At 52.3% G+C, this 11,869-nt stretch overlaps 1 protein-coding gene across 2 annotated transcripts; it reads left to right on the forward strand.

The window, feature by feature from the left end:
* Positions 1–9,051: 9,051 nt before the first annotated feature.
* LOC125536479 lies at positions 9,052–11,256 on the forward strand. Of its 2 annotated transcripts, none has more exons than XM_048699707.1 (2): positions 9,052–9,248; positions 9,652–11,256. In XM_048699707.1, the coding sequence occupies exon 2, from the start codon at positions 9,689–9,691 to the stop codon at positions 11,009–11,011; it is 1,323 nt and encodes a 440-aa protein (XP_048555664.1). In that variant the 5' UTR covers positions 9,052–9,248; positions 9,652–9,688; the 3' UTR covers positions 11,012–11,256. The 2 variants fall into 2 exon arrangements, with proteins under 2 accessions (XP_048555664.1, XP_048555665.1); XM_048699708.1 differs by lacking the exon at positions 9,052–9,248 and adding an exon at positions 9,255–9,503.
* Positions 11,257–11,869: the final 613 nt, after the last annotated feature.

Raw genomic sequence — 11,869 nt, forward strand, 5'->3', positions numbered from 1 at the left:
CCAAGCCACTTATACGTTTGGTTGTGTGATTTGCAGTCTGAGACCTTGCTAGGTTACTTGCGCGAGCAGCGACAAGGGGGCGGTGGCTGCCGAGCCGGACCAGGCGGCGCAGCTACGAGCATGGCTCGGTGACGCGCTGGTCATGCGACGAAGCTACGAGCTTGGCTAGGTAATGCAATGCAGCACTGGTATGGTGAAATGCAGAAAGTAATGCTTGGTTTGTCTTTCACCTCGCCGGCTCCGTTCTTGATTTTGGCGTCGAGAACAGAGCAGCCCTATATGGATGGGACGGGGCGCGATGATCATGTGTAAATAACGGCCGGCTCTTGGCTGGGTTATGTGAATACATATGTGGTCTGCGACAGCGAGCGATGGAAGGTTAGATGGTTGGTCACTAACATCAGTTGAGAGGAGCATCCAGGTTATCTTAGGAGAGGACATGGATTGCTGCTCGGTTATATGTGTGGTGTCGGGTTGTAGCTGTGTACAGGATGTATGTTAGGGCGGTAATATGGTAATGCCGGCTTGGCTTCGCGAGGTTATAGGGGAATGTTGGATAGCCAAACCATGTCTTTTTTACTTGATGTTTGGAGTCCAAATCCCCCCAGTTCCGTTTTATGATCTTTTTAGCGTGACTAGTTTCGCAGACTGTTTGTTCCCCGATTTCTCCTGCTCCAATTGGTCTGTTTCTACCATTTTGTAGCTCCGGCACTCAGCTTATTTACCTGATGTAATCCATATGGAAGCTGCTGCTTCCAGTGACTGGTTCGCTGCGATAGCTGCGGTGCGGTCATGATCAGTAACACAGCTATGGCGAACCAATGCATGCCAGTGTGGTATGCCATGGTTGCACTCAACAATTCATTCAAGATTAAGCTGGCTGGCTGTCATAACTAGTGGCCCCCTTTGTGACTGATCGACATAGGCCTGTCCCGACCACTGGTTCCTGATGCAACACATGAGCCAAAGATCAGGAATGCCAGCCGAACCTTGGCAGAAGGGTTCGTGCGATGCTGGCGATAGGTTTCGGCTCCGAGGACAAGCCCCAGACCGGCGGTACGTCGCACAGCTTTCGTAATCTCGGGTCGTTGTCTTGGCTAGCTGGCCGAGTGACCCGTGTCCGAGTTGCCGCCTGTTACATTGATTTAGCGTCAGAGTACGACCCGCCTGGCTAACGGATCGGGATGGCGAAGTTCCGTGGACGTAGCACAGTTGAGCGCTGTTGGGCTGCGTCCTCCGGTCTCCAGAGCTGACCCGCTCCTCGTGTTCCTGTTGTTGTTTATAGCTATGGCTTACTAGGACGTGACAGTGACGCTGACGCCGATTCTATCTGCTTGACCGCTCGCTTTTGCGGTGGAAATGTGTGTTCAGATTTACCAACCCAGTGGCAACGCGAAGAGGGCGTAGGCTATTTGACTCTGCTGGCAGGCCATGTTTTGACCCTGGTTTGGTGGGTCTTTTATCTCTGTTTTCTGAGCCGGAACAGCTTGCAGATGCACGTCCATAGCTTGGAGTTTTCAGAGGCGCAACTACCACTTGTGTTTTTGTGCTGGAGTCAGAAACAGCGTGAGCAAGCCCTCTCGCAAACTTATGCTGCTAAGTGTGGCCCGTGTGGTCAGTCAGCACAGCACATAGAAAATGCATGAATAGTAGTACATTCCAAATTGGAGGTGCCGCCGACGGCTCGCCAACAAGGGTCGCGCATCGGCATCAGTCAGTCAGCCGGCCGCCGGCCATAAAATATGCAGCCGACGTTACCTACCTGGCGCTCATTCATAAACTATAGCGGCCCGTGATCTGTAAAACGCTCTTCTTTTCCGACCCAACACGCTCACGCGGGCTCGCGCGTTCGGTAGCTCGTGTCCTCGTCGTCGCGTGACAGACTGCGCGCGTACGCACGCGCGCTGTGCCGACGCCCAGTTGCAGCACGAAGCCTGAAGAAAGAAAGAGGGAGAGAGGCCGTGCCGGGGGCTGCACCGATGGAGAAACTTGCGAAACGTCGGCGCCGTGGACGCCCGCCAAACTCGTCTTTGTTTTCATGTGGTGATGGCGGAAGCGATTGATGAATGAATGATGATGGTGTCCCGCCACGCATGGAGACGCGCCCCCATGCTGCTCCGTACGTAACGGCACTGGCCGGCCATGTGCGTGCGGACTGCGGACTGCGGACGCGAGGCGGTGCAGTTGCCTTGTACTAGCGCACTTCTTCTCTGGGGTCAAGCGTTTTCACAGGGACCATGGATCTGGTGCGGCCGGGACCTCCTCCTTGCCCACCAGTCTTCCGGCCGGGCCACGGACCGAAGCCCTGTTGAATGCACGGTGAACCACCGAATCCATCCTCACGCATGTACGGTGCCCCCTCCCTGTGCCGAAAGTCTTGTGCCCTTCTCCGTTCAGTGTTGTTTCCAGTCACTCAACTGTCTTAGCCAATACGTAAGGACAGTGAAGGGAGCTAGTGAACCAAGAGAAATACTAACACTCCATCTAGTACAATGAAAGTAGACAAGGTACGATAAAAGCAACTTCAACGGGGCGACCCAAACAGACGCGTACTTTTTTTGTTTGTTTGAGTTGGCCAGGCGGACATGCGCGTTCGTATTTTAAAATGGATCGGCTTGATCGCCCAACAGGAAGGCCAACCCAAATGTGCCGTCATGAAAAAAAATAACAAATTGCACGAAATAAATATAATTAAACATGAAGTGGCCGGTCAAACGCCGGCCAAAGTCCACCTAAATCTAATAAACATTAAATAAAACATTAAGAAAAGTCTGCGCCCGCCTGCTGCCGCCCCGCACGCTGCCCTAGACGCCGTCGGCCTTGCTCTTGCCCTTGTCGTCGATGTCGTCGTCGTCGGTGAGGTCGATGAAGACTGGAGCAGGGCCAGCCCACCCGAACGCCGCCCGGTACGCTGCCAGGGCAGCCTCCTCCGGCGGCGACATTGCGGCAAGCCGCGCGCTCCTCCTCCTCCTCCACGAGTCGGAGCGCCTCCGCATCGCGTTGGAGCATGGACTCGTAGCGCATCTGCTCCTCGCAGTCGGCCTGCTCCTGGCGGAGCCAGTGATCCTTCCATCGCGCGAGGTGGGCCGCCTCCTTCTCCGGCGTCGCGGCGAAGTGGACGGAAGGCGCGCTCACCCACTCGCGATACTGACCCGTCCACGAGTAGGCCTCCACTGGCCAAGTGGGTGGAGGCGGGGAACGCTTACGCGTTGGCTCCGGCTCCAGCTTGGGCTTGGGCTGGACGGGTGGCGACGGTGGCACGAAGAGCGGGGTGTGGACGGAGTCCCCCGCCGCCGACAGGGCAAGGGCTTGCTCCAGCCCATTCCAGTGCGCATCTTGCAGGGCCTCCTTGAGGGCGGCTTGGTACTCCGCCTCCGCCTCCATGTCCTCCGGCTCTACCTGCGGGGGCGGCGGTGGGAACGGTGGCGGGACAGCGTCGATATCCGAGCGTCGTTGCTTCTCGTGTTCAAGGGCGAACCACGCCTCCCAGTTGGGGGAGTCGGCGGCGTACTCTGGCAGCCGACGCTGCTCCGGCGTGAGCTGCGCGCGCCTGGGCACCTCGTCGTCATGCGCGCGCCTGGGCACCTCGTCGTCGTGCGCCCGTTTGGTACGCGGAACCGTCGGCACCGGGATCCGCTGCGGATCCAAATGCCAACGGTGCGGCAGCGTGACATCGGGGTACGACAATGGCTGCATGTACTTCCAGTGCCACCGCGCTTGGTGCACCGGGATGTGCAGGCGCCGGCGACCAGGGCGAAAACGCGTCGCCGGAGGAGGAGGAGGAGGGGGGGGGGGAGCGGAGCACGGGAGGACGAGGCGCCGGGGGTGCCCTTGCCCTTGCCCTTGCTGCTGCCGAAGAGGCCCATGGACGCGCTAGGGTTTGTGGTCGCCGGCGAGGAAGCAAAGGGAGTGTTGTGAGGTCAGATGTGGACGGGAGAAGTAGATGAGGCCGACCCCGCCGCACGCGTGGTTAAAAAAGAATGCTTTCACTGGCTGACGCGTGGGCCGTTGTCGGTGGTCATCATAAATAAAACAACCGGTGGCGGTTGGGTGGCCGCCAGGTGTGGATGCGGCGGACGGTGAGGAGACGCGCGGCACGTCCGCGCCGACGCATTTCAGGCATAATTTTGAGTCGGAAATGGGTTGGCGCGGACACTAGACGGACACGATTTAAGTTTGGGTCGACACGTTGGGCCACCACTTTTGTCCGCGCCGATCCAAACGAACGTAAAGAGACGAAATAGGTCGTCCCATTAAAATTGCTTTAAAGACTAACTAGGCGTCACCAACGTTTGTGATCTATCACTCCACCAGTCAATCGCGACGACTCGTACCGGCCGGGCATGGCGCACGCATTCAATCAAGTGGAAAGCGACGACCGTTTTGGCGGCAAGTCACACCACGTGATCGGCTGCACCGGCGCCGGACCCCCCGTCCTTCTCACTTGCACCGGCGCCTACCAACGCCCGTCATGTGGCACCGCCACACGGTTAGCATTGCACAGCAAAACGATACTTTCTCCATTCTAAAATATAGTATGCCTGTGTATTCCGAGGTTCAACTTTGACCATAAATTTAACCAATGAGATCAAATACGGCGGAAGAAAAAATTATATAATTAAAAACTTCTTTCGAATACGAATTCACTGATATATTTTTTGCTCCCGCCGCAATCGATCTTGATAGTTAAATTTACGGTCAAAGTTGAAGCACGGAAATAGAGGAAATACTATGTTGTGAAATGAAGGGAGTACTCCGTGCTTCCAATCATGCCTCGCCCCGTACACAGTACACGTGATGATCAAACAAGGCGCAGACCATGTCGCCTTCACCGTAGCAGAGCAGGCTAGGCTAGGCGCCATGGCAACCAGAATTCGCTGTAGCGGCAGATGGGCTGGATCTCGATCCATATCCTGCACGCCGGGTGGCCGATGGAATACTCTTTTTTTTTTCTTTTCTTTGGAATAAAATGCAGGCGATACTGCTTCACCAGGGGAAAAAGTGGAAGAAATCTGTGGCCGGGTGCATGCACCTCTCTTCGATTCTCTGAGTCGAACGTTGGAGGGCTACGTCTGATCTGCATCTGCCAGTAGTACTACTGTACTAGCGCTTCATTATTACTACTCCGTGTTCACGCGCGGTCGGCACCACGTAGGCATTTGATTCCGGGGTTTAGAATAATCAGACGGTTTTATTTTGCAAGTTACTAGTAGTAGCACTGTTTTTTTTTATTGAGGATCGTAGTAGCACTGTTTCAGTGTGGTCTTTATGTCGATTCGTTCTCTTGGATTGGTGAGCAACAACAGCTGTTTTTTTCTTGGGCCTTATCCAGATTCGTCTGTAATTTAGGCTTTTTCTTTTGGGTTTTACTATACATTGGACCAACTCTCTGTATGTAGATATCTTCTTATTTAACAATAAAATTATATATCTGGACAATGAAAAACATCTTAGCTCATCCTAGTGCCAAAAATGTATTCCATTCATAACAAAATATAAGATCTTTTTTGACACTGTCATATAGTGTCCAAAAACGCCTCATATTAAGCTATAAAGGTAGTACCGGATAATGAAGTTTATGTTACTAAGAAATACACCCGTGCATTTGCAACGGGTGAGAAAAATCACACACCTCTAACTTAATAAGCATCGTCAAGACCTCTCATGGCTCTACGCCTTCTCTTTTAACACGCCAACCCATTTTAAAATTAGCAGCTAAACACATTTTAAAATTAGTAGCTAGTTCAAAGTTACTCACCGAGATACTAATTGGTTAATTCTTCTAAAAGAATTTAGCAGGTTAGTATTTAATCCCTTTGAATTATAATTCTCATCTTTTGTGATGTTTGAATTAGATGTTGAACTTCAGAGACACCTCATATCTCCTTCCTAATATCTACCTCTTTGCCAGTCAAATAAGTGAAAGTTACGAACGAGATGGTTTTATAGGATTGGACACCAAATCACTGGCATTACACTGCATTGCAAATAATTTGATTAGATCTCATCAAATATATCGTGATGCAAAAAGTGAGGATGTAGCATACATGCAGAAGAAAAAACAATCCTGGTGTCAATCACGCAGTTCCACTATTTCTGCTCTAATATTCCATGAAGTGAGATTTAGGTGCTCCAATATTAGTGATATGCGACTTTTACTTCCAATATTCCAACCAGCAATTCTCAAAACATGTAGTATTGCCAACACATGCTCCTTATTGCGTTGGAGTTGGAAACATCCGGGTCATGTATGTCGATGAGATGGAACATGGTGCGCGCAGACAATAATAGTAATATGATGATCGACAATATCTAGGAGGCTGGCAAAATGTAGGTGAGTAGATGCGTGCGAGTAATTGAAAATTTTCCCAACTAGCATGTCGTGGGCTTGTAGTGGTCGGTGTAGATTGAACGATCAAATTCGTACTCAATGATACATGGTTCGAGCTCCTCTTCGTTTGAATGGATTTTACTCCTTAATGCATTCTTAGTGGTGTGAGGGTTCAACTAGGTGAGCTTCGGTGCATTGGGGATGATGACGGCGTCCCATGCTGGTCCATGGTAGCAAATTAGGGCAACTTGCATATATATAAAGATAATGGATTCTGCTTTGTATGAAGTGAGGACTACATATTTCTGGGCTATTGAAAAACGAATCTTGCATGAGTCCCAATTGGACACGAGTGGTAAGAAGACAAGTCATGCGAACCAACCTATAGTATCCTCTGCCCACTAGAGTCCAAGTCTCAAACTTGGATGCTCGCATTTTTCTGAATTTATTTCGCGTCTTCTGGCGATGTGCGTTCAGTGGGAGAAGATATTCTCATTGACTATGAAGGAGTCTGTGGCAACTTCGTCAATCTCAAGACGATGTGCTGGTTCAGTCTATCAGAGGTGTTCGTAGGGATATAGTGTACGTGCGTATATTTATAGAGATGAGTGTATATGGATATGTATGAGCCTCTGTAATGCGTTAAATACAACAGGACCTTTGAATATTTTTTGGGTACTTATTACCGACGGACAGGAAAATTCAAAGAGGAAGGAATACACGATGGTGTGTGAGGTTGTGTGTTGGTTCGAGCTGTAGGGACTCACTTTTCTTTTTCATAACAGCTTTTTCTTTGTGAGAATTTCTTTTTCCTAATAGCTAATGGGCTGCACTAGGAGGCAGGCCGGCCCAGAGGTCAAACGTGGCCCATTAACCCAGTGCGGGCAGCACGAACGGGCGTAGTACAGAGAACCGGTTTTTTACTTGTCTGTGGCATTGCTGTAATTTCTGCCAACTTCAGCGGTAATTTTATGACAGACAGACAGAAACAATCCTCATTTTTTGTTATTATTATTATTATTATTATTATTATTATTATTATTATTACTATTATTTAACGTTCTACCTATAAGCACCTTCTAGCGGCGTATCATCTTGAGAATGATCGTTACAGACGCCTTCGTAGACGACAAGAACATCTCTCACAGAATGCAGTTTGTCGAAAGGTTTGAAATAAATACAGGAAAATATGAGCACCAGTATCAAGTCTTATAGTTTGACCCTGATGAGTTTGGGATACCACAGTTCTTCTATAACCATCTAATTATAGGTTGGTTTGTCAATCCTCTTATTGTCTTTTTAACACAATATAGACGTAGACACTTGTATATACACACATTCATCTTTATGAACACACGACGCACACCCTACCCATATGAGCATCTCCGAGAGACTGAGCCGGCATATCATCTTGAGATTAACAAAGTCGTCACATACTCTTTCATAATCAATGAGAACGTCTCATTGGAATGCCTGAAATAAAATCAAAAAAATGTGAGCACCGATGTCAAGTCCAAAAATTAAACTCTGACTCCACGGGTACTTTAGACGCCAAGATATTAGACGCTAAAGCGGGGTCAGACGGTGAAATAAGTTTGAGTTGTCAGTGGGCGAAACAAGTTTCTTCAGGGGCCATTGAGTAAAAATAACAGCTTGGCAGCGGACGAGCGAGCAAGCGATCGATGGATCGGAGAATATCTGGTGCACCGTACTCGCATTGAAATATTACGAAAAAAAAGCTAGCACATTCACACAACACAAACGTAGGTTGTCATGAAAATTCAAAATAAAATTTGAAAGATAGCTCAGAAAAAGAAAATGACAAAATTCAACACTTAATACTACGTAGTACATAGCATTAGTTGAGCTCTAGATTTTTCTTCGGATTTTTTGAAATGTTCTATCTACGGCATGGGTGCATTGGATGCATCCTCGGATCGGTGAGGCGCGGGCGAGGAATGATGGCGGCCGCAGAAGCGGATGATATCCGCTTTGAAAACTCTGCGCAAGCGTGCGGCCGCGCCGGGTCCCCCACTGACAGCGACGCGCCCCACCACAACCACACCCACACCCACACCCACCCGCGCGCGCGCCCGCGAAACCTCTCCTCCTTCCTGCTGCTTAGCGAGCCCAGACGGTTCTCGTCAATTAAAAACAAAAACGAAACGCAGCCTCCCATCAAAAGGCCTCCCCCGCCCCCACGCCGCGGGCCCACCCACGGAGGGAGGTGGCGGCGCCCCATTGGCCGGCCCCGTCACGCGCTGCGGCCAGCCACAAGGCTCCAAGCCCAGGCCGGCCCGCTGCGGCCGCTTGCGCTCGCAGAATCCCTCTGACTTTTCCGCACCGTGGAAACTTGAAAGACCAGCGGAACAAAGCGCTCCCCGCCTGCCCGCGACCCCTTTCCCGTATTTTCCACCCGTATATGCGCCCGGCTCTCTAAAGCTACGGCGGCACCCCATTTTCTACGCCTCCGGAACGTGCGCAGTCTCCTGACGGCTAAGTGTGCGGCCGCGGCACCGCCCGCTTTTGAACACTACCACCGCGTGATCTGAATAATCTACGGCTAAGCGTGCCAATAATATCATCGGTTAGATTAGCAATCAGCCTGCCTGTAGGAGTAGATTAGGCTGCTGTGCTGTGGACTGTCTGTGGAGGCTGGCTGGCTGGCGGCTAAGGCCGAACAAGGCAATAAAAGCGAGCGCAGTTAGGTAAAGGGTGTAGAAAAGAAAGGCAGAGGGCGGGGAGGGGGCTATAAAAAAATCCCGTGCTACTGCCCTAATTCCCTTTGGACTTTGGCGTTATATCCGTCCTCGAGCCCCTCCCGTCCCGTCCCGGCCCTCGCCCTCTCTCCCGACCCCGCCTGATTCCAGTGGCGCTGCTGCTTCTTCTCCGCCGGGACAGACGAGACACACGCTGGGTAAGCACGCTCTGAGTCTGAGTCTGAGGGACGTCCCCCCCTCTTGTTTGCTTCCTTGTTTTCCGTGGGATTTGAGCTCTTGCTTGCGCTTTCCCTTGGTTGGGACGGGGACCTACCTATGCATCGATCGACTTCTCCCTGGCATGGAAATTTGTTGAGGAGTTCTTTATCTCCGGTTGATGTTTGAGTAGTTGAGTTGAGTTGAATCGAGTTGGCTGGCTGGTGTGCGGTTCCGGTTTGGTTCGCTGTACAGTGGTAAGCGTCCGCCGACGGTTCCTTATCTCCGGCTTGCGCACCTAATCTTGGATTTTGACCATCCAGCTGCTCTCCCACCTGTGTGCTGGGGAATTAACGCTAATCTTGTATGGATTTCGTTTGATTCGTGCTTGTTTCTTGGTTGCAGTTGCGGAGGAGCTAGCGGCGGAGGTGCTTTCTTCATCATGGAGTCGCAGCAGCAGCAGCAGATGGAGGCGGTTTCTGCGCCGGCCGCCTCCACGAACGGGGGCGGGGAGCTGATCGGGTACGTGGACGTGCACGTGCGGAGCGCGCGGGACATCCAGAACATCTGCATCTACCACAAGCAGGACGTGTACGCGCGCCTCTCGCTGCCGGGGGAGGGCGCGCCGGCGGCGTCCACGCAGGTCATCAATGGCGGCGGCCGCAACCCGGTGTTTGACCAGTCCGTGCGCGTCGGCGTGCGCGCGGGGGACGTCGACGCCGCGCTCCGCTGCGAGGTCTGGATGCTCAGCCGGGTCAAGAACTACCTGCAGGACCAGCTGCTGGGCTTCGCGCTCGTGCCGCTCCCGGACGTCGTCGCCGCCGAGGGCGGCACGCTCGCGCGCGAGTTCCCGCTCTCCACCAACGACCTCTTCCACTCCCCGGCCGGGTTCTTGGAGCTCGAGCTCTCGTACATCGGGGTCGTGCCCGATGTCATTCCCGTCTCGCCCACGCCCAAGCCTGCGCTGGCCGATCCGGATGAGTGCGAGAACGCCGGCGGCGGAGCCGGCGCTGGCGCAGGGAAGGACTACGAGAACATGGAGTTCCCTGACATGAATCTTGTGGAGGAAAACCAGATTATGCTCTCGGAATATGTTGGGCTGCCGTGCACGGCCATGGAAACGCAGAGCTCCGAGAGCCTCCTGACCTCGGAGGACGTGGATGGCGCCGCCACCGAGTCCCACGACGCTGGCGTGCGCGTCGTGCAGAGCTTCTCCACGGACTACAGCACCGCCGACTCGGCCGGCGCCTTCCGGAGCGAGACGGCAGCCAGCAGCGTGTCCACCACGGAGTCCCCGGCCGCGGCCGTCCCGGCCACCCCGCAGTCCAACCCGTCCGAGCCGTCAGGAAACGCCCTCTCATCAGCAGGCCAGAAGGAGAAGGCCTCGGACGCGGCGGAGGTCGATTCGTCTCCCACCGTTCAGGAGAGCCCGGCGGTGAACTCGCCCAGCACCGTGTCTGAGAACGCGGTGGACAAGCCGCCGCCGGCGATGAGCTTCAACTTCGCGGAGGAGGTGCAGGTGAACCAGAAGGAGATCATGGACATGTACATGAAGAGCATGCAGCAGTTCACGGAGTCGCTGGCCAAGATGAAGCTCCCGCTGGACATGGACAATGGCAGCGACAAGAGTGGGAGCGGCCCTGCCGCCGCCTCGCCCACGGATTCCAGCGGCACCGACTCGAGCGCGGCGGCGAAGAAACCGACGGCCGGGGCTGCGCAGGAGAAATCTCCCAAGGTGTTCTACGGAAGCCGAGCCTTCTTCTAGTTCTAGGAGGAAGGAAGCCGGAGTAGTGCCGCCGGACGGACCCCGGACTAGAAGATGGCATTTGCAGCCATCCGTCTCAGCTGAAAACTTGGTAGCGCAGAGGAATAACACTTTTCTCATGCTGTTGTTTTACTTAGGCTTCGTCAGATCCCAAGACACATGCGGAAATTAGCTGCCCTGTATGTCTTACTTTTAATGTATCGCTACTCTAATGAGAAATGCTTGGCTTCTTTTGCTTGAGTATACACATCTGAATTACTTTTAATTCGCAAAAAAGGAGAGTATAGACATCTGAATGTGAGTTGCTATGTCTGCAATCTTCTTAGGTCCCGCTTGAAACGCACTAAAATTTGCAGGAATTTCATAGGTAGTATCAACCAGAGCGGCGTGAGACAGCAGCAGAATAGTGGCCAGCTCCATGTTTGATGTTTCCAATTGTAGATGGTATTTGATGATTCTGCAGATCTTGCTCAAGGGTTAGGACGATCGACAGGGATGCTGATCTTGTCGGGAAGATGTGTGTAAACACCCTGCCTGATGGCTTGTGGATGTGGAAAGTTGAAGCGCATCGGGAACCTTGTGTAGCCATCATCATGTCATCTCTTTCCCTTTCAATCCAGCTCATCTTCTTCTCCCTACTTCCTAGTTTCTGGTTTTGTAGTTGTAGTGTCCACCAAGGAGATTCCATCTTAATATGCTACCATGGACCTCGCCAGCAATTTTGCGGTGCCTAGTTTGCCGAGGCAAGAAAACATCAGATCTGTTTGATTCCGACGTTCCTACTAATTTATGTAAAAGCTTTTCTTGAAGGTATATATAAAACTATAAAAGTATGAGTAAGTTACAATAGGAGGGGAA

Source organism: Triticum urartu, chromosome 2 (assembly GCF_003073215.2).
Source record: "Triticum urartu cultivar G1812 chromosome 2, Tu2.1, whole genome shotgun sequence".
In the NCBI taxonomy this organism is placed as follows: domain Eukaryota; kingdom Viridiplantae; phylum Streptophyta; class Magnoliopsida; order Poales; family Poaceae; genus Triticum; species Triticum urartu.